Genomic DNA, 27351 nt, shown 5'->3' on the forward strand with positions numbered 1-27351 from the left:
ACAGCGCGATCTGGCGGAAAAAGTGGAGTGTAGAAATAGAGTTCTGACGTTTTTATTGTGTTTTTCTTGGATTTTAACAATAAATTTCTCCTAAATAATGCAAATTACATGATAGTATACTCAATTAGATGCTGGTTGTGTTGATAAACTGTAGCAATGGATGAGATTGACAATATTATAATACATTCTCTCCGACAAATTGGATGGTATGGATTCATTGAGTATTTCCGGTCGTTCCTCTTTGCACAATTTTGCTTCTATTTCCAGTGATATTGACGATGAGGTGCACTCCCTGTCGTATTTCAGTCCTGAAATGCTGGTATCATCTGTGTCCAAATGTCTTATGCTGATAAAACCATCACTGGATGTACCACAGTCCCTTCCACCCGGAATGGCTCAAAGATTCACCGTCACGTCGAATCTCGCAGAAGCCTGCAAGGTTTATCTAGGCGTTTCAGGGCGTATTCATTCACTTGCTGACATCTCTATCTCTTTCTTATCCACAGAGCGTAGGATTTCGGGGTGATATCGGTTATCAGACTTTTTTGTACACAAATGTAACAGAAGTGAGGCGAGTATTTATGTTTCTCATCGAACGTCTGCCCAAGGAAGCGGAAAAAGTGCCGGCTAGTCAAGCTTTAGGTACAGAGAAATGATCTTTTGATCTTGATTTAAATGAATTGGGCTATATTTTCAATAAATTTTCAGATCATCCAACTTCTGTGAAGCAGGAAATTGCCCGGAATATTTTACAGAGTCTCAGCAGTCACTGGCTTCCACCTCCTTGTAGAGTCTTACTCCAAGACCAAAATACTTTCTCACCAAGGTACCTCAACATTCCCAAGTGCAATCCAGAGGCCACTCAGGGGCAGAATTCCAGCGATAAATTCAGTTCTGGAGATTTTCTGGTGAGTGTCTTTGAACAGGCTCCCCATCAGACCCTCTTCCCTTCGGTCATTGTGAAGAATGACGAGGAACTTTGGGGAGAATTGAGTACCTCCCATGTATGCAAAATCCTCGATTCTCATAGAAAATCTTCCCTCAATCGAGGGGCAATCCCTCAAGCTGCTCCCAGGACATCATTATTGACCTCTCAAGAAGAGGAAGAAAGTCCTAGGGATGATATTGTCAAGCCGAGAACTCCCCTGGAAGTGCTTCAGGAGGAGATTGAGGAGCTGAGACAGAAAATTGAGGGAGCAGTGAGTGAAAGGCAAGGAATTGTGGAAGAGATTGAGGGCAGTAGAAGTATAGCAGCTGAACATGAAGAGAAACTCTCGAATCTGCGGAAGGAGAAACGTATCCGGGAGAGGACTAATATTGTCCTGGAGAATCCGGAAGAGAATGTGGCCAAATTGGAAGCAATGGTGGCCAATTCGAAGGAGAAAATGAAAAAGCTGGAACTTCAGTGGCAGGAACACGAAGCTCCTCTCCTGAAGGCTCTCAATAGTGCCCAGCAGAAGAACTCAAAAGAAATGGTAAGTTTTTTAAAGGGGTTTCTCATAGGGATCTGCGCAAGATAAATCTTGCGCGTTTCGCGCGAAAGCGAGCAAAAAAATTTTTCGACTTGCGCGCAAGATTCACTGTTTACGCGTAATTTCTTTTCTTGCGCGCAAGCTCTATTTTTGCGCGCCTACTTTTTTACGCGAAAAACATTTTATTTGAGACTGAAGAAGGCAATACCAACCAACAAAAAGGTTTCAGTTCCCGGTTTCCAGAAAAAGCGTTTAGTTTCTCTGTGGATTCGTCCTTTTTTACACAGTATATTTTGTTCCGAAAAAAAGTGGCACGTTTGGGGAAAAATTAGGTATTGAGGAATGGTTTCACGGAATATTTTTTGTTACTGGTATATACCTTATGTATAAATCGCCCTTCACATTAACATTTTCCTTAATATTGTCCCTGAATTATATCTGAAACGTAGGACTTTTTTCGGAACTAAGGAAGTATTTAATTTGCTTTTACGAAAAAAAACTATATATTGGCTAAATAGCCCTATTTAAATATGTATATTACGTCATTTTGTGTACTTCTTTAAAAAAAAATCTTTCGAAATCGTTGAAAATACCAAGAAAATATAAGGGAAGTGTACCACGGATCGGAATGTTAAGAGACGTGCTCCATATTTAGTTGAATATATGAGTTCCAAAACACTATTTGGTATTTTTTTAACATGCCAATTGATATATTAGTGATCCATTTAACTATTTTCGTGTATTGACTCTTTTGCTAATTACGGAAATTAATGATATATAGGTGTAATTGTAAGGATGCAATGTGTTCCACGGATCGGAAGTTAGTGAGCCACGGATCGGCAGTGGCTTTTGATGAGGATTCTTCTGCTTTATTGGCATCTTAATCACTCTACATGGCTTCATTGAAGCTTCTTTGTCATTCTGAAACTGTGTACTGTGTATTCACATGATACAACTTCTAAAATTGTTAAATTTAATGAAAATTTCACTGGTAAATTGTTCTATCACAACAAAAACATCTAATAACGGCTGTGAAGATGACAGCTGAGCGCAATTTTCCACGAAAAAATGTGCCGATTCGAGGAACAGATGAAAGAAAATGTACTTGTTCCCAAAAAATAATTTATTTTCAATATTCCTTGCCGAAATAATTAAAAAAGTGTATGGATAGTGAAATTAGAGTCACTGAATATTCATTTTTAGTTAACACAGATTTGTAGATAAGTTTAATCAAACATAATTCCTCATATTCTTGCAGACAAATTCTCGCGTGAAATATTAAGAAAGTGATGAATGGCGGATTTTTTGCTAAGACTCTGATATAGTGATTCAATAAATTAGGTAAATAATAGCAATTTTGTTTGAAACTCGACGAGAAAATTGGTTCTGTAGATTAAATATGAACTAACGTGATGCATCTTGCTAAAGAAAATTACTAGAAACAGTGAATAATTTTCAAAAGTACATTTCATTTTGGGGTGCCGATACGCAGGACAACCTTCCGATCCGAGGAACACTGACGATCGTTGGTACATTTACCTTATACGTTGCATTTACAATATCTAAGGCCAACACATTCTTATAAAACTATATAAGAATGTCTAAAAATATGTTAAGTTTTTGTCTATAATAATAACATAAAATGTTTAATAGATGGTTAGATTATTTCTCGAATGTTTTCCAAATGCACATACTATCTGCATATAATTTAGACAATTTTTAGAAATAAGACAACTATAATTCAAAACTTTGTAAAATACATCCTAACAAACTAACATCCTCGATCTTGGGCACAGAGGGACAAGAATGAGGATATTCTTGGTGCGGTTTTTTTCTGGCATAAAATTTGGAATTTCTTGAAAAAGGGAATTTTGCAAAAGCATATCGTTGTCGCTCTTACTTTGACAGTCAAACGATCTGCGCTTCACCCTTGGCTCCACCTAAGATTTCACAGAAAATGAAGTGACCAAACATCCCCATTTTGGTGGTTTAAAATGTTAAAAAATGGAGCATAATCTTTGTAACTTTTTTTTTGAAATATTTTCCAAAAATACTTTGTAAGCTAATGAGATAACAAAATGTTGTTCATTTATAATTAGTATAAAACACAAAGAGGAAACTGCAATATCAGAAACCTAATATTTTGATCAATTTTTAAAGAATTGTTTATAGAATCCAAGCAATAAAACTGAGGATATCCATAATTCTTACCAAGATAGATCTAAATGCTGCCCATGATTGCGTAGTGCATTAGTTCCATTTATTTTAATAATTAAACAAAAATCGACCGTGTCTTAAACTACCCTGTTCCTAACATCTGCGGTCTCCCATATTTATTAATAAAAACTGTCGACATAAATTTCTATCTTCAGATTTTCTAAAATCAAATCCAGTTTTCTAAAATTAATGAGCTTTTCTTCTAAATTCAATCCTATTTATTATAGATAGATATTGGGTTTTAGTAGCAGGATTTTTTAAAAATAAGTGAAATATATATGATAAATATCTTCTTATCCGCTATAGAATTGATTTCATCATCATAATCATTTTCAACCACTTATCGCTATCGGGGCGCGAGTTTGGACTGATTTTAAAAATAATTTATTAAATTAATAATAATAATAATAATTATTATTATTATTATTATTCATCTTAATATGAAAAAAACGTAAAAGATAAATGCTGCGCGCATTCTGCGCGCATAAAATATACTTTGCGCGCTGCGTCGTAAAAATCAGCTTGCGCGCAGCGCGCATTAATGCTCGTACTCCGTGCGCAGATCCCTAGTTTCTCAATCGAAAATATGATATAATATATATTTTTTTTAGTCAAAAACGAAACATTTGGTGGATCAAATAGCGGCAACTCGTGCCAAATCCGAAGAGATTACGCAGGAATTCAAGCAGAAGAGCTCCACACATTCCCAGTTAACAGCCGAATTGGCCAAACTTAGTAGAACAATTAATCGCAATGCCTACACTTCGAGGATCCTGGAGATCATTGGCAACATCCGGAAGCAGAAGAACGACATAGACAAAGTTCTGCGGGATACGAGAGAGCTGCAGAAGACTATAAATACTGTCACTGGACAACTGGACAGGCAGTTTACCGTAACGGATGATCTGATTTATCGCACAGCCAAGAGAGATGAAAACTCCCGGAAGGCCTACAAACTCCTAGCCACTCTCCATGCAGACTGTGCCGAATTGGTGAATTATGTGCAGGAAACTGGAACAATCACCCGGGAAATCCGTGATCTCGAAGATCAGATCGAAACGGAGAAGATGCGCAATGTTTCAGCGAATTTAGAACGAATAACATCAGATTTGCATCAAATGCAGAAGGAGAGTCAAGTTCTCGAGGAAAAAATCCAATCGGCCCTCAATCAAGCCGACGACTCCAGGGAATAATTCTCCATTAAAAAAACCTCAATCTGCAATGTCTTGTAAAATCCTCTTACAAGAAAATCTAAATTGTTTTTTTCTTTCGACTGTTTTTAATTTAATAGTGAAAATTATTGTTTTCTTCTCTTTTTCTAAAATACATTACAAAATCCAAACTAGACGAAATGCCCAAATTTTAATTGCGTTTCGCAGTGATTTCCGGCGGGACGTAGCCTTCATCTTGGACACGGGGTTTCTTCTTCTTGCCGAACCATCGTTTGGGGTAGTAGATCTTCTTTCCTTCAATTTGAAGATCAATTTTGTCCTCATTCTCAAAGAACCACAATTTCTGCTCCTCTGTTTCCATCTCCTTCGTGGCCTTTTCAATGTCCTTCAGTGCTTGAGCCCGGCGTAACCGCAGCAGTTCCTCATTGAGACTATCATCACGGTCTTTGCACCATTTCTCGTACAACTAAAAATAATAGTAAGCCCAGATAAGCTTATGGAAGCTGAGATTCTTTACAGGACATTTCGTTCACTAGATACCTAGGGGAAGTTGGGCACCTTTGAAATGGGGCAGCTTTAAAATTGGACTTTTTCATCCCATTTTTAAAACGAATTGAGGCCATTATTAACCCATTCTTTACCATGGTACTATACATCATACGCAAATTGAGTGATTTTAGATGATTTAATCTTCGGCAATTGCTATCTGAATTGCTGTCGAGAATGGATTTTTAGCAACTTTAGTTCTTCAATTACTTGGGAAAAATAGTCCGACAGAGTTGAAAATACAATTTGTTATTGTTTTCTTGCTTCACGGAAGGTCATGCAAAATTTTTGTTCAAAATGACGGACGGAATTTTTATTAAAATAAAAAAAAACTAAAGATATAAAGGACATTGGGCAAAAATGTATGGGAGTTGGTCTATGTGGCGACCACAGATAGGACTAGGCGCATTTTATCGGTAATGGTGTAAGATGAAAAACTACCGAGACCCAGGACGATATTCGCCGGGAGTCCTTGTAAAAATGCCTTTATCCTTTCGAAAAAATGCTATTTTGACATCGAATTACTCAACATCAGCTAAAAGGATCTTCATGAAATTCGGTATACAATCAATATATGACTTAAGCTATTTATCCATGGATACTATTATCTCCCCCCACCCTTCCTTCCAGTAGCCCCCATACAAAATGAGGATTTTTTTCATTTTAACTTTCCTCAGATGAGAAGAAGTAGAAAGCTGAAACTTGGTATAGAATCAAGGTTTATGAGAGGGTTTATATGTATAAAGGCTCCTCTCCCCTTCACTCCTTCTTGTAGCCCCCATACAAAATAATGACTTTTTCCACAATAACTCCACTGTAAAACGAAGTAGAAATCAGAAACTTGGCATAAGATCAAGGGCAATGGAAGGCTTTTTAACCGTGTACATACGTTTCCCCCCACCACACCTTCCAGCAGTTCCCATACAAAATTAGGACTTTTTCCACTATAATTCCTCTCTGAGAAAAGGTAGAAAGCTGAAACTCGGCATTGGAACAAGGTTTATGGAATGCTATTCAGTCACATAAAAACTGATTTCGATTTCAAAAGAAAGTAAATAAGAAAATAAATAAATAACAGTTACAAAAATAAGTCAAAATATGTAATGATTCTACTGAAATCGATGAATACAATCAGGCCATATCTCTCTCTATAAAACATTAAGAGTATCAGACATAGATATTATAAGACAATTAAAACAGGTTGAATAGTTAGTTTCGAAACTTAACACTTTTCCTAATAATTGAAAATTTTAATGACCTGGAGCGCCCCTTGCAATCGATTTGTGAACTTATCTATACGGTCATTTTATAGGATTTTTCGAGACCTTTCGAATGAGTACTCATTGATTAAATTCTGTTGATAAATCCATCAGATATAAGGTTTCAAGTTTTGATGAAAATATACTGACAGATAGATAATTGTGCGGAATAGAGACCAGAATCTCTTCTTCTCCCCCCAAATTTTGATCTTATCAGTTGCTCGGTAGCCGAGATAATTCAATTTATTTGTTTTGGAACATGTTTTTTGACCACAGCGGGCCTTTTGCACATGTGACGAACTGCAACAACGATAAAGAATGATTGAATTAATCATTCTTTTAAATCTTATTTTTAATAACGCGGTCATATCAGCACTTGCAAACTTTCGCAGTGTAATTGTGGGAAAAATAATTTTTTTATACTATATCGACAAAATTGGGCAGATGACATAATCTGAGTAAAAACATTATGTTTGGACGAAATGATATAAATTAATGTCCTCTAGAGTTATGTCGAAATAACCATCATAATCGGTTGAGCAAGAGTCGAGATAATTGAGTTTATGTAATATGAAAATTGGTTTTTAGATTGCGGCGCTCCTAGCGTTGATCGTACGAAGTTTAAATGTTCTAGAAAGTTGTTATGCTTTTAACAATTCAATCGGTCAAATAGAACTTTTTGAACTTTCATCTGGAAGTATTAATCGAGACGAAACTAAACAAACCAAAATTTAGGTTAAAATGTTAATTAGAAGAGGAGATAGAGGCCGGTCAATTTTTGAAATTTGACCCCTTATAGCTCGGGTCAGGGATTATCGATAGGGTCAAGTATTTTTTTATTTTATAGGTATAATCTAAAGCTACAACATACTAAAATTTGGGACCGATTCACAAAGGAATTTTTGAGTTATTTAACTTAGAAAATTGAAAATTCTTTTTAAAAATAGCGCCCCTAGCAGTAGTGTTATGAACTTGCGATGTTAGAAAGGGAAGTGGAATTTCACGAGAGCTTTCCAAAACGCCCTCACTTTGTAAATTCCGACAATTAGAACCAGAGTTATGGACTTTCCAAGGTTAGATGTAAAACTTATTGATTATGTTTCCTAGTTTCATTTTTATTGTTGATTTTCAGTCCGTAAAAATGTCTCGTCGTAAAGGGTTAAGGACAATGGAACACCGGTGTCCCACAAAAGAAATAATTTTTCCTGACAGCCCTAAAGCTTTTTTTTCTAATGATTGTACATTTTTGCAAAGTAGAAGATTGAAGGAATCTAGGATATTTTTTGCAAGTCTCCAGCTATTTTCTATATAGTAAATTTTTAAGCTAAAGAAATTACGAATTTTTAAATTCTCATAATGAAAATTAATTTTAATTATTTTTCATACTTCCAATTTTTTATTAAGCAAAACCGTTTTGGAAAAGGAAACTACAATACTGAAACATAATATTTTTCATTAGATTAAAAATTATCATTCATTGGTATTGGCAGAAAAATTACTTAAATTTTTAGGCTATTTTTGTCCCTATAGTTCATAGAGGTAAAAAATACACTGAATCAGACTCTGTTGGATTTTCTAAGGCTAGATGTAAAACCTTTTACTGATTTTGTTTATAGATTTTATTTTTTTTTTGCTGATTTTCGGTCCGTGAAAACTGTTTCGTCGTTAAAGAGTTAATATAAGAACCATTTTTTTCTTCTTGATCCCGGGACACTTGCATCTAGTGCGAGTACTCTACCATTTGACCCATTCAACGGTCTTCTAAAATAAAGTTATTACATACTAAAATTTCATTGTGATTCACGTCATAAGGATAAACTATTTACATTTTTTTTGTAATCGCCTAGAAGTAGAACTTCACGAGATCTTTCATCGACTTCCATCAATTTATTCCAGCAATTAAAAGCAAAGTTATAGTGGTTTTATGATTTTTTGACTGATTGAAAATTACACGGGTCAAATTCAAATAGTTCTCCTCTCCTGAAAACATGTAATTCCAAAATATCCTAGTGTGCTATGGAAAATTATACCATCAAGAGCTGATATTTAAAAAAAAAAGGGAGTTGTAAGAAACAGTTTGGCAAAGTATAAGCCCGATCATATGACTGTGAATTTTGAATGAATTGCAATAGGAAGGTAATTAAGAATTCCGCCTGAGGAAAGTGTACATTAGTCCAAATAGAAAAAAAAAACTCACCTGGGTTTGACTTGCAATATCCTCCTTTTCACACTTGGCAATTCCTTGGGTGATCATCTTCTGAATTTCTTCTTCAAAGTTCCCCTCGATGAGCTTCAGCTTTGGCTTTTTGGCCTCAATGGCTTCCGCGAATTCCTGCAAACTGGGTGTTTCCTCTGCCTTTTCTATCCCTTTGAGGATTTCCAAGCTTTTTACTAAGACTTCAGAATAGATTTCCTGGCCATCCTTTAAGGTGCTAACCAGATTCAATCCCTTTTCGAATTTTCCGAACAAGGCTAGACCTAGGATTTGCACACTGTTTGCTACAGAGTTGGGAAGATGCATTCCTAAGTAGTAAAGGGTCTTTCCAACCAATTGCTGAGGATCCCTGAGGTCAAAGTGTTCATCGAAGAAGGGATTCCTCACGTACTTTACTCGGACTTTGACTTCTTCAGGCTTTTTCTTGGGCTTGACTTCCGTCTCAGCTGGAGCTTGGGGAGCTTCGACGGGTTTCTCAAATGGCTCGGGATTCTGAAGGTACTTCCAACATGCCAAAAGCGACAGAGCTTTGGTGATGTCATTTCCAAAATCTTCCTGAAGCATCAGTATCGTAGCCACTTTTGTGGCAAATGTGAAATTTTGGCTCTCTGTGAGAGTGTCCAGCAGAAGGTTTGCTGAGAAAGTGTCCAGGAATATACCAAAGTTCAGTGGATCATTGAGGATTTGCAGCAATTCCTCGTATTTTCCCATTGTGATTAAATTCCGGACAACAGCATGATGAGTGGAATCAGCCGTGTTGGAAGTTTCCATTGTCATTCGCAATTTATGCAGGATATCAAAGAGTTCGTCGATGTAGGTGTCATCGAGGAGTTTGTTGCAGCAAATATCAATATCAATGCAACTAAATTTGCCTTGTTGCTGGAATTTTTGATCCAATTCAAAGAGATATTTCTCCAGATTGATCTTTTGCAGAATTGGAGTGTTTAGCCTTGCATTCCATGCTTCTGTGCATTGATAGGCTTGTGACAGGTATGTCCTGGTGCAGATTTTGTGAAGATTCTGGAGATTCTTCAACTGTTTCCACATAATTTTCGCGAAAAATCACTGATTTTCACCGGGAAAAACACGAGATCATGCACTGTTTACAATTCTCTTTTTGAGGTTATGTTTAATGTTTCACTTTTTTCCCGCTAGGTCGCACTGAAAACTTCGTTAAGTGTGCACGTGACTGTTCGGGGAGCCATCGGATAGTCTTCGTGCACCCCGCTTCCCGCGCATATTGCATGACGCAGTAAATCAGTCACTCCGGTCGCGAAAGGAACGAGGTTGTTTTGTGGTGGTGGAAGAATTTCCAATTAATTCAATCGAAATACCCTGCTATTGACTTCCAAATCCTATAAAGAGGCAAGTTTGATCGAATTGCAGTACAATGAGTTCGGAACCAGCAACAAAGAAAGCCAAAATGTCGTGCCTCGATCAACTAAAGTCGATGACCGTGATAGTGGCTGACACTGGAGATTTTGAAGGTAATTGTTACTCATTTTTTCCTCACATTTCTACTTTAATCTGTCCGTCTCAACAAATCATTCGCCCCCTGAACTAACTGTGATGCAAAATCAGTGAGGTGAATGGCCCACATATTGCGCAATGGTGTGCCAAAAAAAGAAGATGAGAAGCCGGTGAAATCACTCTCTCCGGATGAAATTTCAAGGACTTCCTCTTGAGTGCGTGGAAAAATTCCCAAAGTGAGAAATGAAGTAATGTGGCTAAAAATTGTTCACAAAATGTGCAATTCACTGACCAAGGTGACCCCCACAGCGTGTTTATCAATTGCGCGCTTGGCCCAGTTCAATGGAAAAAGTCAGGCCTTTCACTCTGTCGTGCAGACTTCTCGTGATCCAGGGAGTCTCTCCCGTGCCCCCTGGTTTGCCCTTGATTCAGCCACTTGACCATGAATCTCCCCCCAATTGCACTACCGTCTGAAATCCAGGTCACGATGCCCACGTTTTTCCGATAATAACCATTCAGAGCTGATAAGATGCCCTATTCCCGGGAAACCTTATCAGAAAACCCACCAGCCAATTTCGAAACAATCTTAATAAGTTATCATATAGCAGAGATTTTCCCACTCAAATCTTTCAGCAATTAATTTTGTGTTCAATTGATTTGTTCGTCCCAATTTCCCAATTAAAAAGAGTCTCGAGTTTCTGTTACTTGCGGTTCATATTATTTCCGTGCTTAATTGTCTTGATATAATCTGCTTGGTAACAAATAAATTGTCGCACAGATGAACACAAGAAAAAAGTTTTTTTTTATAGAATAACAAGATCATGTGATTTTCAGAGGCAGTTTCACAATTTTCCACATTGAATTACTAAAGTAAACTCAGCTAACGTTATGAGGGTAAAAACGATTTTACCCGACAAAGGTTCAAAGAGTTGAATTATTTCTGTCAAAATAAACTCCCAAAGGTCAATGACATCGACATACCTAATAGAAATACTATACTTTTACTCATAAAGAACTAACAAGATTATGTCTGTCAAATTTTGATGTCTTACGTTATGCATTCGATACGGAAATAGGCAAATAGGAGTCATAGAGTAGATTTTAGAAAAGACAAGGAGCATGAATTAGATCCCCTGTCGGACGGCTGCAAGCAGAAACTTGCGGTTCGTAGAAACTCAGACCACATGTCAGAAGATAATACATTAATAAGGTCAAAGTCAAGTTTCCCCAGTTTCCCTCACCCGGTTCCTTTATTTCTATTTTGATCGCTCCTCATTTTTTTCTTTCTTAAATGGGATGGATCAGACATAAATTTCAGTGTGTTAGCCTTTTAATGAAGAGTGGAACACCGATGTCCCTAAAACAAAAACATTTTTTTTACAATAGAAAGTTATTTTGTCCTCTAGTCAGTTAAAATTATTTTGGGTTTTGGGATGTCCCACTTGTCCTTAAAAGGTTAAGGTTCTAGATAATCTGACTGATCCTCGAAAATATTAGATCATAAAATTTAGCGGTAAAGGATCAGGAAAAAGAAATTTATGTAATGAACCTGTAATTCCCTGATATTAAACTTTTAGAATTTAAATAGATTCAGGCTGATCATTGAAAATACTTAGCCTATAATTTGACAGAAAATATTTATCCCAAAGTGCCATGTATACTGAGAGTTTCTTTGGAACCATCGGTTAGATAGAAGTACTTTACATCTTTATATTAATTGCCTTTTCCTAATGCGAGAGCCAGAGGCCTCTCGACATTTCATTTTTCCATACGTTTTTGCATAGATGCACTGAAGACTAATGGCAAGTTTTTTCTTAGGGCCTCCACAAATTGGGAGCAATTTTCGTCAAAAAAAACGCTTTTTTGAAAAAAATTACTTGCTGTGTTGTACGTGGAAACGTCAAAATTTTGTCAAAAATGCAATTTTTGCTCCCAATGTGTAGAGGCCTTTAAAGAGAATTAACTTATCAGTCTGATATATTTCGAAATCGTGCATTAAAATTTATCTAAAAATAGATATTTCATAATGTTCACCGAAATAATACAAGAACTACGAGTAGGATCGGAGGAACGTCTGTTCGACAGGGAACCCCTTTTGACACTTTTGTCAAAATGTTGAAAATTATTTAATGTATCTAGTAAAATATAAGTAATATAACGTTTTTTCTGTAATATTACCTTTTACTAAAAAGAGATGTTCAAATTTCATACTCCAAATGGCACAGAGTAGGGTGTCAATAGGTGCTGACAAGAGTTCTAAAAGTGTCAATAGACGTTCCTTTCACCCTATATTTGTTTAAGTCGTGGTGCAATAGCAGCAACATTTTTACAAGGAAAAGTGTAAAATAGCTTCACTTTTTATTAGGCTTGATGGGCCCCTGCCAGAGCACAATAATTACTGCTCGAACTTCACGGAGAGTGCAATATATAGAATCCTTCGATTTTTTCACGCCCCCCACCCTCAAATATGAACCTTCCAATCCACGGAGACTACTTTCCGCAAATTTTCGCATTTCAGACGATTTCTGAGAAATGTCACGCTGTTTGTCTGTCTGTCCGTCCGGCTATCCCCAGCTCTAGAGGCCAAACGGTTAGAGATATAGAGACTTGAGACCTTCGGGGGACTCTTCCATAAGTCGACCTAGGATAGTTAAGATGCCCCATATTTTCTCTCTATCCCTCCCCTACCCCTCCAAAACTATGTTTTTTTTCAGATTGCTGGAAAACGCGTTTTGCGATTTATTTATTTATTTTTTTCATTTTTGGGTATGTTTTAAAGATTACCCAGAGGGACTATCGACCATGTGTGAAAATACCGTGGAATCATTCCTAATAACGGTTTTTCAAGGTCAAAGGTTAAAAAGGCTCTAGAGAGCGCATTTTTCAGACGAATGGAGTCATGTTTTGGCTCGTTGGAAAGGTCTTGGAATTTCCTGTAAAATTGAAGCGGTTCAAATCGGTAATGAACCGGTTTTTGTGCGAAAATCAATTTTATTATTCTTATAATTATTTTGTGAGATCTTCCGAGTGATTCACAGGAGACTCTCGCTCAATCGGCTCTTTTTCAATCGGGCGAAAAATTTTGTTGACAATTTTCACGTTTAATTATAAAGCTAATTTGCTCAAATTCGCTGCAGTTCTTCCTATTTTAACGTGATTCCTTATAATTGAGCGCTTGTTGTGGAATTTACAAAGGCTTTGACGCCCGATAAACCGATAAACCGAATGGCATTTCACCCCAAATATCCATTTGAGAGAGAGTCTACTATACAGATAGCATCTAACTTTCGAGTTCGAGCACTTCGCAAAGCCTGGGACGCATTGCCACCCCTTTTTTGTTTATAAACATGTTTTCAAAATTTCTTATGAGAGAGAGCGAAATGACTAGTTTTTTTTTAACATAGATCAGAATAGCCAAATTCAGAACCTGCTTCAAATGGATTTTTTTTCACAATTCCTAACAGAATTTTTCTGGCAGAATATTCAATAAGGCATTGATCTTCAATCTTTACCTAAAACATATTTTGAAAAATCACAAAATTGTTAATCACATCATAAACTGCTAATTTTATGATTTTTCGAAATCTATTTTAGGGAAAAAATTAAGAGTTTTGAATCTGTCCAAAAGTGATGAATTCACCCTACTAAATTTTTAATTTAATAAAGAAAATCTTTCATTTAATTAAAATAAAAATCCAAATTTTGCCAAATCGAAATTAACAGAACATAGTTTGAATATGATTAATATTTATTAGCAAATGCGACCTGAGAAATCGGAAACGTGAACTGTCCCATCCTTTTCTACCGACTCCGAAAGGATCTTGAAGGGATCACTCTACCTATCTCTCGTCAATAAACGACATTGCAATATAAACCATTTTCCATTAGGAAATCTGAAAGATTTATCCCTTGTTTTTTTAATCTTACCATCTTTATAATCTGACTTTATGATTAAATATAATAAAAGAAAAATTGCGGGGTATTTCATTTTTGCTAAAAAAATTTGTGAAAATGTCTTAAACATTGTAAAAAGATTTACCTCGGAAGATCAATAGTTGGAGGTAGCATCATTTTACTATGTACACTTTTTTCAAAGATGAAACTGATCGTTCTGTTACACAATAAAAAACTCTAGAAAAAATTTTCGCATTGTTTCTCACATTGACTTTATTAAAACAAATTTTTCACAAATTATTTTCACCAACTGCGACTTTAAAAAAAAAAAATCTTAACAAAAATTATTATCCCTGTCATCCCAGTAATGCCTGCAATCATCCTCAAATTAATTATTAGGAAAATTATTTCAAAAAATAAAAATATTCTTCATTTCCTCTCTATGCATTTACAAAGTTGTTCTATTGATCTAATATTTCAAAGTGCTTTTCAGCGCTTATTGCATGTGCATTAATTTTAAACTCATAAACATTGATAACATGGACAAACACCCAAGCACATTCGCTACATTATTCAAATTGAACTGAAAATAATAATTAAATGTGCTTTGACCTTCAATGTTGCGTGAATAATTTCCACATAACATATTTGCAACTCTTCGGGAAATCATCATACACAGAGTCTTTAGCTAAATCTTCAAGATTGTTTCTTTTTTTTTTTGTTTACCGAGCAAATCTGCAAAACTTAAAAGCTGTGTAAACTAGCACGCAAGTGCTGATGTTGATAATAGTAAAGCTTTCAGGGTCAGAGTGGGAATATTTTAGAGCAATTGTTGCACTTTTGTTACAGCCATGAAGGCTTACAAACCCACCGATGCCACCACAAATCCTTCGTTGATCCTGTCGGCAGCCGGCATGGATCAGTATCAGCATCTGATCGACAAGGCTGTCAAGAGGGCTTCAGAGAGTGGAGGAAGTCAGGATGAGAAGGTGGTTGAAGCTATGGACATTCTGTGTGTTTTGTTTGGATGTGAGATCCTCAAGATCATCCCTGGGCGTGTGTCAACTGAAGTTGATGCTAGGTTGTCTTTCGATCGAGATGCGAGTGTGGCCAAGGCTCTCAAGCTGATCAAGCTCTACGAGGAGCAGGGAATCGATAAGAAAAGGATCCTCATCAAACTGGCTTCAACTTGGGAGGGAATTCAGGCTGCCAAGTAGGTTTTTTCTTATTTTTATAACATTTATTTTATCTTTTTTCGTTAGGTAATTATCTTGCATAAAAGTTCAGTTTGGGTTCTTAGAAGAATGATGGAAGGGATACTTAGATAAAAAGTGTGTAGATAAACTTGTGATTCCTCATTACCTGTACCAGATGACGGTCATCGCCCTTTTCCCATAGTCCGTTTCAAACGGGCTTCTGTACTGCTGAAATAAAGATGGAAGTCTTGGAGTCCCAAGGCTTGAGGTATTTGTACCGGCATTAGTCCTCAAGCTCGGCTTCAAATTCTTCGCCAAGCCAAAATGAGGGGTTATGCTACGGCTAACCGCCTCATGTGGTCATTGGAGACCCCGCGGGTCCTCGAAGATCTTAAGTCCTGCGAGCGTAGGGAGGTGCTCAGTACTTGGACCGCAAATCGTGACCAGGGAAAGGCCGTTCCCGCGTTCGCGGGAAGTCGGAAGGGAAATCTTTCTTCACACTAGGGAACAAGACCTCGACCGAAAAATTCACGTGAAACCCTGATGTGACTTGCCAAACATGCGCGGAGGTCCTAGAGACTGGGCCATATTCTTGGGATCTGCCTCGAGACAAAAAACAGAAGGATCCGGCGCTACAATGAAATCCGTGATCTCATCACGGACGTAGTGGCGCGAAAAGTTCCAGGGGCGACGCTCTCCAAAGAGAAGACCTTCACTCTCCTCAACGGCACCCGTCCCTAACCCGATCTGCTGCTAAAGAATCGAGAAGGGGTCTTCGTGGTTGATATAACAGTTCATACATACTTTGCAGTACTTAGATCAGATTCTTTACAGGAAACCTCACAATGTATAATTTAAATTTCCCGCCGCTTCACTCCTATTTTCTATGAGTGACATTGGGGACGATTGTGATTATAGAAGTGTTATAAAAGTGCTAAATTTTGTTGATAGCTGTGATTTGGCAAATCTCATCTAAAAATGCAACTCTAGTGTCTAGTTTATAAAAAAAGACGTTAAATTTAATACAAGGAGGGCCCGTAGAGAGTATCTACACAGTACATATAGCCATTGTTGTTGAGCGCTGTCAAATCTTCAATGATGATAAATTTCCCGCCTAATAGCATTAAATGCTCTGATAAAGGCAACCCGAATATTCGAGACGCAATGTCTTCCTTTTAGTCCAGCACCTCTGGTGATGGTTTAGTTTAGTCGATAGTACGATCTCAGTGAGTAGGAACGTGATTTCGTATCGAGTCGTATAATTGGTAGGACGTAATGCGCAAAGCTTGCAACAGTCTGGAACCCACACCAGTCGATTGCATAAGCAGGTCATTTCCTATAGATATTACATGGTAGCTGAAAATAAAATGCCAATGAAAATAAAATAACAAGCTTCAGAGCGCATAGCTGTCAAACTATAGTCAAACTATTATTGTATAGTCCTACATGTTACTTTCTGTATCCTGGGCATGAACCAATAAACTTATTATTATTATTATTATTAAACCACTGGTGACAGCGGTTTCATATTTTGCATAGTAGTAGTTCATTTTATTGGCTACAAGCTTACAAAAGCATTTTCGACAATATTTTGTAAAAGTTTTTTTTTAAGTTTTAACCCTTTAAGGATGATTGGAACACCGGTGTCCCATAAAGAAAATGACTACCTAAAGTTATTTTTTCATTATGTTAGTACGCAAAGTAGAAAGTTGAATGAATCTAAGGTATTTTTTGCAAGTCAAAATGACGATTTTTTTATTCTCATAATGAAAATTAATTTTAATTATTTTTTATACTTTCAAAATTTTTATTAAGCAAAACCGTTTTGGAAAAAGGCACTACAATACTCAAACATAATGGGCCTCATTCTCTAATTCTGCAAGAGAAGTGAGGTTCTGTTTACACCAACTTGCAAGATAACCTGCAAGTTTTTTGGGATATTTTGTGTGGTGTAAACTGGTAATTTTGTCGTCCGGATGCAAGTTTTATTGCAAATTAAAGTATTTGGTAGTGAAGTAAAGTGAAATTAGTAAGTTTTGCTGGTAAATAATGAGTTTTGTGTGACCCCAAAATTTACTGTAAAGATAACCTCTTTGGGTCTACCAGTTAGAATTATTTTTTTAAAATACAATAAATTCAGCAATTTGGGGCACTACAAATCTTAGAAAACGTACTTTTATGCATCTGTAGGTGTTTTTCTTGATGTTTTGTGGCGATTTATCAATATTTTTTACCCAAAACCTCACAAATTTCCATTGCTCGTTTCACCTAAATTCCTGGGTTTTTCTCGTCCGGGACACTAGTAGACACTAAATGGGGCCACCACAATGACTATTGGCTCTTAAAAATGCTTTCCGGAAAGCTTTCTTGCACATAAATTACAAAATTTGAATTGGTAAATATAACCTCACAATTCACTAAAAACACTGAGAAAAAAATTCATGAAAAATTGTTGCGACGGCGTCCGTGGACTAATGTGGAGAAAAATTGGACAATTGCAGAGTGTGTCGCTATGTTATCTATAGACACTAAATAAAACCATAAATTATTTTTAAACCATGTCACATTTTATTAACATTTTAAATTCTAATTTTTAAAATAATTTTTTGTTTAATTATTTTTTAATTATTCAATTCAATTCAATATATTTCTCCTCTTATAATGCTTGGTTGCGGCTGTCGCCGACATACTACGACTGATCTCATCAGGTAAACGGCAGAAACCCTGAATCACAGATCGTTTTATTTATTTATTTATTTTTTAATTTATAATAATTAATTATTTATTTATAATAAATAATTATTTAATTAATTACATTTCAAAACACAATAAAAAAAATATTTAATTAAAAGATGTGTAACTATTGTATTTATTTCAATAATTTTCAACATGCAGATGACGGACATTTTAAGACAATCATTGGATGATTTACACTGAGGGTTTATAAGAGCCAGCATACAGTTGTGAAAGCTTAACTAGAGATAACAACTCTGAATCTCTTACATGCGATGAAAATTATATTTGTTATATATGTAGATATATTTTTATCCTTTTAACAAAAGTTGAAGACACTAATGGCCTGTGTATATACTAGAGAAATTTAAGGCAAAAATTAGTTTCGAGAAATCTTTGTAAAATTGCCTACACGCATTGGTGAGGATTTTTGACAAAAATGTGTATTTCTGAAGAAAAATAATCTAATATGTAGGCAGTTTCTTCAGAAACAGTATGCAATACGAAGTATTTTGCATCAAAAAGAGGTGGCAAAGCATTTCCAGCTTTGTGAAATGCTTGATCTTACAAATTAGAACTATTAGATGAGCACATATATTCTGTCAGTAGAAGAGGTTGAAAGTTTGGAGTAGTATATATCAGCTCCTGATGAGCATAATTGGATGAGTGAACTATTGTTGGAAAGCTTGGTTCATTGGCTTTCAGAATCTGGTATATGTAATCTGCTATGAATAAACCATGGTCATCCAGAACCATTTATGTCGAAGAAGACACTTTTTGTAACGTCTTTTTTGGCCATCTACTGCTGGGACCAGGAGTGACCCACAATTCTCGCACAAGGACTGTTTGTTAGAGGAACTCAAAAGGTATAATTTGTAGAAGAAAGTTTTTTTGGACATATTACTTTTTTTATTCATCCACTTTTGCAAGAATTTTAACATTTTACACGCATGGAGAAAAATGACGGAAAACCTTCTATCCGATTTTCTGGACAAAATGATGAAGATATCGACTTGGAATGTTCTAAGTACTCCCCCATAAGTTGATCCAAGGAATTCAAATATTACATCAATTTCATCCCCACGTCTAACCTTCACTTCCAGAAACCACTCTTTTAGGATTTCTGTCATTTTTTCCTTGCGTTTAACACTTCAAAATTCTTGCATAAGTCGATAAATAAAAAAAAGTAAGATGTCTAAAAAAAAAAAGTTTCTTCCATATATTATACCCTTTGAGTTCCTCTAACAAACAGTCCTTGCGCGAGAATTGTGGGTCACTCCTGGTCCCAGCAGTAGATGGCCAAAAAAAGACGTTACAAAAAGTGTCTTCTTCGACATAAATGGGTCTGGATGACCATGGTTTATTCATAGCAGATTACATATACCAGATTCTGAAAGCCAATGAACCAAGCTTTCCAACAATAGTTCACTCATCCAATTATGCTCATCAGGAGCTGATATATACTACTCCAAACTTTCAACCTCTTCTACTGACAGAATATATGTGCTCATCTAAAAGTTCTAATTTGTAAGATCAAGCATTTCACAAAGCTGGAAATGCTTTGCCACCTCTTTTTGATGCAAAATACTTCGTATTGCATACTGTTTCTGAAGAAACTGCCTACATATTAGATTATTTTTCTTCAAAAATACACATTTTTGTAAAAAATCCTCACCAATGCGTGTAGGCAATTTTACGAAGATTTCTCGAAACTAATTTTTGCCTTAAATTTCTCTAGTATATACACAGGCCATTAGTGTCTTCAACTTTTGTTAAAAGGATAAAAATATATCTACATATATAACAAATATAATTTTCATCGCATGTAAGAGATTCAGAGTTGTTATCTCTAGTTAAGCTTTCACAACTGTATGCTGGCTCTTATAAACCCTCAGTGTAAATCATCCAATGATTGTCTTAAAATGTCCGTCATCTGCATGTTGAAAATTATTGAAATAAATACAATAGTTACACATCTTTTAATTAAATATTTTTTATTGTGTTTTGAAATGTAATTAATTAAATAATTATTTATTATAAATAAATAATTAATTATTATAAATTAAAAAATAAATAAATAAATAAAACAATCTGTGATTCAGGGTTTCTGCCGTTTACCTGATGAGATCAGTCGTAGTATGTCGGCGACAGCCGCAACCAAGCATTATAAGAGGAGAAATATATTGAATTGAATTGAATAATTAAAAAATAATTAAACAAAAAATTATTTTAAAAATTAGAATTTAAAATGTTAATAAAATGTGACATGGTTTAAAAATAATTTATGGTTTTATTTAGTATCTATAGATAACATAGCGACACACTCTGCAATTGTCCAATTTTTCTCCGCATTAGTCCACGGACGCCGTCGGAACAATTTCTCATGCAGATTTTTCTCAGTGTTTTTAGTGAATTGTGAGGTTATATTTACCAATTCAAATTTTGTAATTTATGTGCAAGAAAGCTTTCCGGAAAGCATTTTTAAGAGCCAATAGTCATTGTGGTGTGGTGGCCCCATTTAGTGTCTACTAGTGTCCCGGACGAGAAAAACCCAGGAATTTAGGTGAAACGAGCAATGGAAATTTGTGAGGTTTTGGGTAAAAAATATTGATAAATCGCCACAAAACATCAAGAAAAACACCTACAGATGCATAAAAGTACGTTTTCTAAGATTTGTAGTGCCCCAAATTGCTGAATTTATTGTATTTTAAAAAATAATTCTAACTGGTAGACCCAAAGAGGTTATCTTTACAGTAAATTTTGGGGTCACACAAAACTCATTATTTACCAGCAAAACTTACTAATTTCACTTTACTTCACTACCAAATACTTTAATTTGCAAAAAAACTTGCATCCGGACGACAAAATTACCAGTTTACACCACACAAAATATCCCAAAAAACTTGCAGGTTATCTTGCAAGTTGGTGTAAACAGAACCTCACTTCTCTTGCAGAATTAGAGAATGAGGCCCAATAGTTGAATTTATTTATTTATTTGCTGTGTATATAAATTTTTAATCGAATTTAACCACTTCCGTGAAAAGACACCCTGTTTCTCCCCGTCATCTTGTCCACAAATTTGCCTCCTCTCTTTCCGATATCTGCTCCTCGTCTTCATCATCATCATCATCATCATCGTCATCTACAATCACTTCCGTGAAAAGGCCCTCTGTTCTCCCCGTCATCCTGTCCTGAAGCTTTTTTTTTTATTCTTTTCATCGCATTTGGGCTGTTGTTTCGGGGCCGGGGCCGAGGTCGGTGCCGGGGCAGTTCTTTTTTACCCCTCTCCTTGGAAGACCCAACCACTGGAGTGACTGGAGATACTCCGTAGACACGTTTCTGACGAATATCGTAGAGATTCATCTCTACAGAGTTTTTCGATGCGCTGATTATTTCTACGCCTGTGCGGCACAATTCCCAGCCATCCTCAGGTTTCACAAGGAGAAGGTCTTCATCAGAGAGATTATCTTGAAGACGCTTGTTTAGCCATAAAGACCTCCCATCTTTAAGGAAGGCCTTGATCCTCGGTCCCCAAAGCGATTCCTCTCTCCTCATCTCGTTGAGAGGGAACCACACCCCGACCTCCAGCGTCGATCCTTGAATGTGCTGAACTGGTGGAGCTTGGGCCTTCAAAAATTTGTCACGGAAATCCTGAGAAAACAAATAAAAAATTAATTAATATAAATATATTGATATAAGTCAATATAAATATATATAAGTCATTGAGATTTCCGATCAATACATTTTAATTTACAACAATTAAAATCACTTTTTTTAGCACTCATCTCAGGGTACTCTACATCATGAGATAGGAAGATTTTTTTTGACGTCCACATCATCGGATGTTATTTAGAGGTAGCTAAACAGCTCTCTATATAGAACAATTTTCTGATTTTACACTACAAAGAGGGTCTTTCAGCCACCTCTAAACAGCATCTGATCATAGGATAGTCGAAGAAAAACTTTCTTGTCTCATCATGTATATCACCCCAAAGTTTAGTGCCATTTTTTTTTTTTTTAGTTTAGAAACACCCACAAACACAATAAACTTTTAAACTATTCGCATCAACGTATTTTAGAAGTTCTGAGATCCACAATAATAGACTTCACGACATTTTTAGATATTTGCACTTCCCCATCCCCTACTATCACTCAGGAAATAATTATCCATCTTACCATTTTTTCTTCAGATGATTGTTGATCAGTTGGCTGTTGTTGCGGAGATGCGCTTAATTCAACGCTCTAAATCGAACTAATTCAATAATTAAAAGAAATATGTAATAAAATACTTGCCTTATGTTGGAAAAGAAAGATGACACTTTTGTTTTTCACTGGCCACAAATACACTGATTGGAAAAAAGTATTACTATGCATTTTTTTTTATTTTGGCGCTTCCATAACAACACTTGCATGTTCGTCATTCTATATCTATGGTGCAACAATGCACCAAAAACACCCTAAAATTAGACTTTTTTTCTCACCAAATCATTATGGGCATAAGAGCCACAGCTGATTTGGTTTTAAGTGTAACAAATCTCGGGTTATTTTGATATGAAATAGTAGGTGAGATTGTTAAGAATCTCACCTAATAATAATACCCCACTTCTCGAGTTCAGTTGGTCATAAGTTATATGATCTCGCAAAAAGTGTGCCTTGTCTTTGGGGTAAAGTAATTATAGATATGTAGAAATTTATACAAAATCATTAACACCACAATGGTTCTAAGTGTTACACATTTATTGGATTAAAGTGCAACACTTCTTGGCTGTAAGTGCGATGCGTCTGGTGTTTTAAGTGCGACACATCTTGGTCTTAAGTGCGACACATCATGAATTTTTTGGCCTTAAACCCCACTCTCACTACTTGGGCTACAATTTGGACATTCGGGATCAGACTCTGCAGATTTTGCACATAAATGGCAAACCTCATGGGCTATACACAAATTGGGAATATGATCAGAGTAACCATTTTCCCTCTCTACAAGTTCACACTCGAGATCGTAGAAAATTATGGAAAATTCTTTAGGACCAGCCTTTTTCATGGGTTGAATGTAGCAGTAGTGCGGGGAGGTTACTTTTTTGTAACAAATGTTGCATTTTGATGTAAAACACTGATGCGGATCACAAGTTTTGTATGTTTGATCGCAGTCTTTACAATTTTTCACCTCCCCACACATGCCATTTGCGGTATGAAAATTGAGACAGTTTTCATACCGCATCTCGGAAGATATTGAGACATGGTGGACTATTCCCGCAGAATCTGCACTTTTCGGGGCATACATGAGTATTATTATTATATAGATGACCAAAAAAGGTGCATTCATATTTAAAATTAAAAAATCCCTTTAAGTTTTTGATACAGAAGAAATGTTTCTCAGCCTCGGAATAGAATAAATTTATAACTCTACCAATATTATCCTTGGTTTTTTTGGTTGACAAAATTATACTCTTGAAATCATTTAATTTATTATAAACTTTTACTCTATACCGGTATTCTTCTTTTTGAACAAACTTATGAATTAATTCTAAATTGTATTTTCCTTCTCTTGATGGCTTTATTCCGAGGCTGAGAACAAATTTCTCTGCATCTTGTTTAAGAGCATTGCCATATCTTTGGTACCGATAAATCGTCCTGCCCGCCTCAGCACTATTATTTAAAAGAGACTTACCCAGAATGAGCGAAATTGCGAGACAGTCTCTCCCCGAATTCTCAAAGTCCACAGCACTCTTATTTTTGAAGCGGCGAATGTTCTCTGTTATCATTCCATCCGGATTGTAGTTCATGCCACGTCCTTCGGAGGGATGAAGCAGATATGCCCTCACTTGCAGAACCTCAGATGAGTGGAACATTGATGTACTTTGATGGATCTGAAATTTGCATTGAAATATTTTAGATAATAATATACTATCAGATAAAAAAATTAAAATGCTTCTAAGACATACCTTTTCCATAATGTCCAGAATTATCTCTGAAGTGAGGGCATTCAATGGCCTTTTTCCGATATGAATTCCATTTTCCGTGGGTTCTTCTGCTACAAAGATCTGTAAAATAAATGTATGCATTTTAAAAAACCCCTTTTGTGTTACGGTTGATGTATGAAATTTCTCAAGGGAATAAAAATATTTACCTTCAAAATCACGGAATCAGCATCAGATTGGGATTCTTTCTGTATCTCCCTAATGAGAGCATCAAAGCCTCCCTCCAACCAGTCTCCTGTCGTAGAATTTTGGGGCCTGTTCAACTTGAAGTTGATGATCAGTTGTGTGACCTTAAAAAATTCGCTATAATTTTTGGATTTCGCGAGAATTTTAAGCAATGATGGCTGATCATCTTCTTCTACATCATCAAAGGCCTCAGTCCTTGGGGATGCAGTATCCACGATCCCACCTCCTCCAGTCTGTACAATTGGGCCTTGGTTAATCGGAAGATTTTCCTCAGGAACATTATCTTCCGAATCACTACCGCACAGATCAATTACATCGCACACTGAGTTACACGTAATTTTGGAATCAATGGTCTTAGAACAGCCGGGGATCGCATCATCCAGTTTCCTCTTTTTCACAGAGGGTTCACTTATCGGGGTATCTTTCCTGTTAAATAGGATGGTGTACACAGGGTCCGCCTGCGATGAAGAGGACCCCTGACCATGAGCCATTGCACTTCTCAAAAGAGATCGTTTTTCTTCTTCACTAAGCTCACCACCATTCTTCACAAGGTCTTCAATGCGCTAAATTATTGCATCTAGAAGGATGCTGCTGCCCTCCTCATTGAGCAAACTGAGGAGTTCCGCAACACTTTTTCCTTCTAGTGCATAATTTATAAGATCCACCATTGATCTAGTTTTCACTAGAAGAGCAGCCACTTTCTCTACACTAAAACCTTCGATTCCACTCATTTTAGATAAAAATGTTCGTAAAATAATTTACGCGGGCCGCGAGATTTCAAACAATTGAATGAGTTGCTTGGGTACTTAAAAGTGAAGACAAATTATTTTTTTCCTCTATTTATAATGTAATTTCGCCCACGATTCGTTGACCTGACATTTTTTGCAGAATTGCAATTTTCAATTTTCCCATCATATTCCAAATCACAAGAATTGCATATATGAATCATACACTGCACTCTGATCGAGAGACATAGAAAGAGGAAAAAGAGGATCAAATTCACCTCGCGCGCGTGTGAAATTCAGCGGATCAGTTTTCGTAGAATTTTTTTGTCCATTCTGTTTTCCTCGATGATGATCTGCATAATTGCACTTTTTTGGTGGGAAAAAATCAATTGGCAACGAAAAATAATTTCACAATATTTCTCTTTATGGTGAAATTATTGACCTCATCGTGGACTTTAGCATTTTTTCAGCTAAGATAGACGAAATTTAATACCAAGTGAATTTTCGTGGGAAAGAAATTATTTTAGCAAATGTGCATAGAGTCCGAGGTTTCTTGTAAAGTGAATTTGTGTTAAAAATCATTAACTCATCTGATCATCAAAGAGACAACATTGGCTCCCCGATAATCTCCAGATAAATTCCAGTTACGTCTTCCTCTTAACTTCAATTAAAAAAAATGGTAAGTCTCGCCCAATAAATTTTCCATGTCTTTTTCTCTCTATATATTGATTTTGTTTAGACTTGATTTTAATTTTGGATTATTTCTTTACAGGATCTCAAGGCAGCATTCACGAGGGCTAATTCAACCACCCCAACAAAGTCAGCCACTACATTGGAAGTGGGAAAATATTTCCCCATAGAAAGAATGGAGAGGAAGACAACAAAGTACGGGGACCAAGTCCTCGTCACTTTCATTACGGGGCAGAAGGTATGGCTACCTAACTCCTTTTCCCGGGAGCTGCGGGACGAAATCATCTCATACGTGCGTCCCGGAGAGTGGGAGTTGAGTTTCCAAGGGATGCAGCTGATGAGCAACCGATACACCAAAGCCCAATTTAACGTAAGGGCTGTTCCTCCTGCACATCACTGGGGTGATGAAGGCGATTTCACTCCACCTCCAGAAGAGGAAAATAATGAGAGATCGCCCTCAATCTTGTAATACAAGAGACAAATAAAAGAAAAATATAATATTTTAAACACAATTCTTTTTATTTTCACCTCCTTGCCTTTTGTCTTGTGCATTATACCCCTATTCATGGCCTATCTTCTTATCAGCGTTGCAATTCCACATTTTGCATTTGATTTGTTTTTCTCACAGCGTTTATTGAGAATGAGGGAAAAAAGTGTATATATAGGAGTTGATGTTAAATCTCTCCAATATTACTGATGCTTCACCCAAATTGAAATGATTAAATTCAGAGTCCCCTTTTCAATTATTTTGGCGGGCCCTTCAGGATGTGGGAAATCTACATTTTCCACAGATATTTTAAGAAATCTAAAAGAGATAACCAACACTGATTTCGAGACAATTCTTTGGTGTTTCTCTGAACATGGAAGTGTAGGAGGTCTCCCAAAAATCCCTAATCTGAAAGTATGCCAAGGTATCCCGGACAAAATTGGCGCTAATGACAAATCTCCAAAATTAGTTGTTATCGACGATTTAATGACAGATAAGAAATATGAATCGCGCATCTGTGATCTCTTTATTAAAGAATCACACCACAAAAATATATCTATAATTTTTATTTGCCAAAATATTTTTTATCAATCTCGATTTTCTCGCACAATATCCCTGAATGCGAAATACATTGTGATATTTAAAAATGTGCGAGATAAATCTCAGTTTTTTCCTTTGGCCCGTCCAAATCATCTCCTGAGTGTATATAAGGAATGCACTAAACAACCTTTCGGCTATCTCATGAAAGATTTAAATCAGGAAACACCTGATATATTCAGATACCGTACAAATATTTTCAACAAGGACTTTTGCGAGTGTTTTAGCACTGAAGAGGATTTAATTAGTCATGACGCGTACAAAGACAGTAAAGAAGAAGAAGAAGAAGAGCTCGAAAGGCCCTATTCAGAAATTGAGGGAAAACAAATATATTTTATACACGCTTAAAGATGCCCCGAAAGAGATGAGAAAGGCAATTATTAAGCACTGTTCACCATTCACTATTAAAGCAATACAAGAAATTATCCATAATACTTTGAATGGCAATTTGAAAGTTCCATCTAAATCTTTTGGCAGGCTAAAAAGATATAAAAATGAGATGCGAAAGATTGTC

At 36.2% G+C, this 27351-nt stretch overlaps 3 protein-coding genes across 3 annotated transcripts in view; 2 read left to right on the forward strand and 1 right to left on the reverse strand.

The window, feature by feature from the left end:
• Positions 1-5041, forward strand: LOC129797883 (coiled-coil domain-containing protein 22 homolog). The gene is made up of 5 exons (XM_055840752.1): positions 1-206; positions 268-439; positions 507-642; positions 709-1475; positions 4301-5041. Exons 1-5 carry the CDS (start codon positions 157-159, stop codon positions 4880-4882), a joined length of 1707 nt encoding a protein of 568 aa, XP_055696727.1. The 5' UTR covers positions 1-156; the 3' UTR covers positions 4883-5041.
• LOC129797884 (28S ribosomal protein S27, mitochondrial) lies at positions 4949-10078 on the reverse strand. Its single transcript, XM_055840754.1, has 2 exons — positions 8864-10078; positions 4949-5327 (listed from the first exon to the last, which is right to left on the reverse strand). Exons 1-2 carry the CDS (start codon positions 9926-9928, stop codon positions 5052-5054), a joined length of 1341 nt encoding a protein of 446 aa, XP_055696729.1. The 5' UTR covers positions 9929-10078; the 3' UTR covers positions 4949-5051.
• Positions 10079-10271: 193 nt separating this feature from the next.
• The window catches only part of LOC129797886 (probable transaldolase), a 24242-nt gene continuing 7162 nt past the window's right edge, over positions 10272-27351 (forward strand). Inside the window, exons 1-2 of the mRNA XM_055840757.1 lie at positions 10272-10368; positions 15095-15458. Coding sequence (XP_055696732.1) covers positions 10272-10368; positions 15095-15458 — 461 coding nt within the window. The remainder of the gene's footprint in view (positions 10369-15094; positions 15459-27351) is intronic.

The sequence above is a fragment of the Phlebotomus papatasi genome, chromosome 1 (genome assembly GCF_024763615.1).
Source record: "Phlebotomus papatasi isolate M1 chromosome 1, Ppap_2.1, whole genome shotgun sequence".
Lineage (NCBI taxonomy): Eukaryota > Metazoa > Arthropoda > Insecta > Diptera > Psychodidae > Phlebotomus > Phlebotomus papatasi.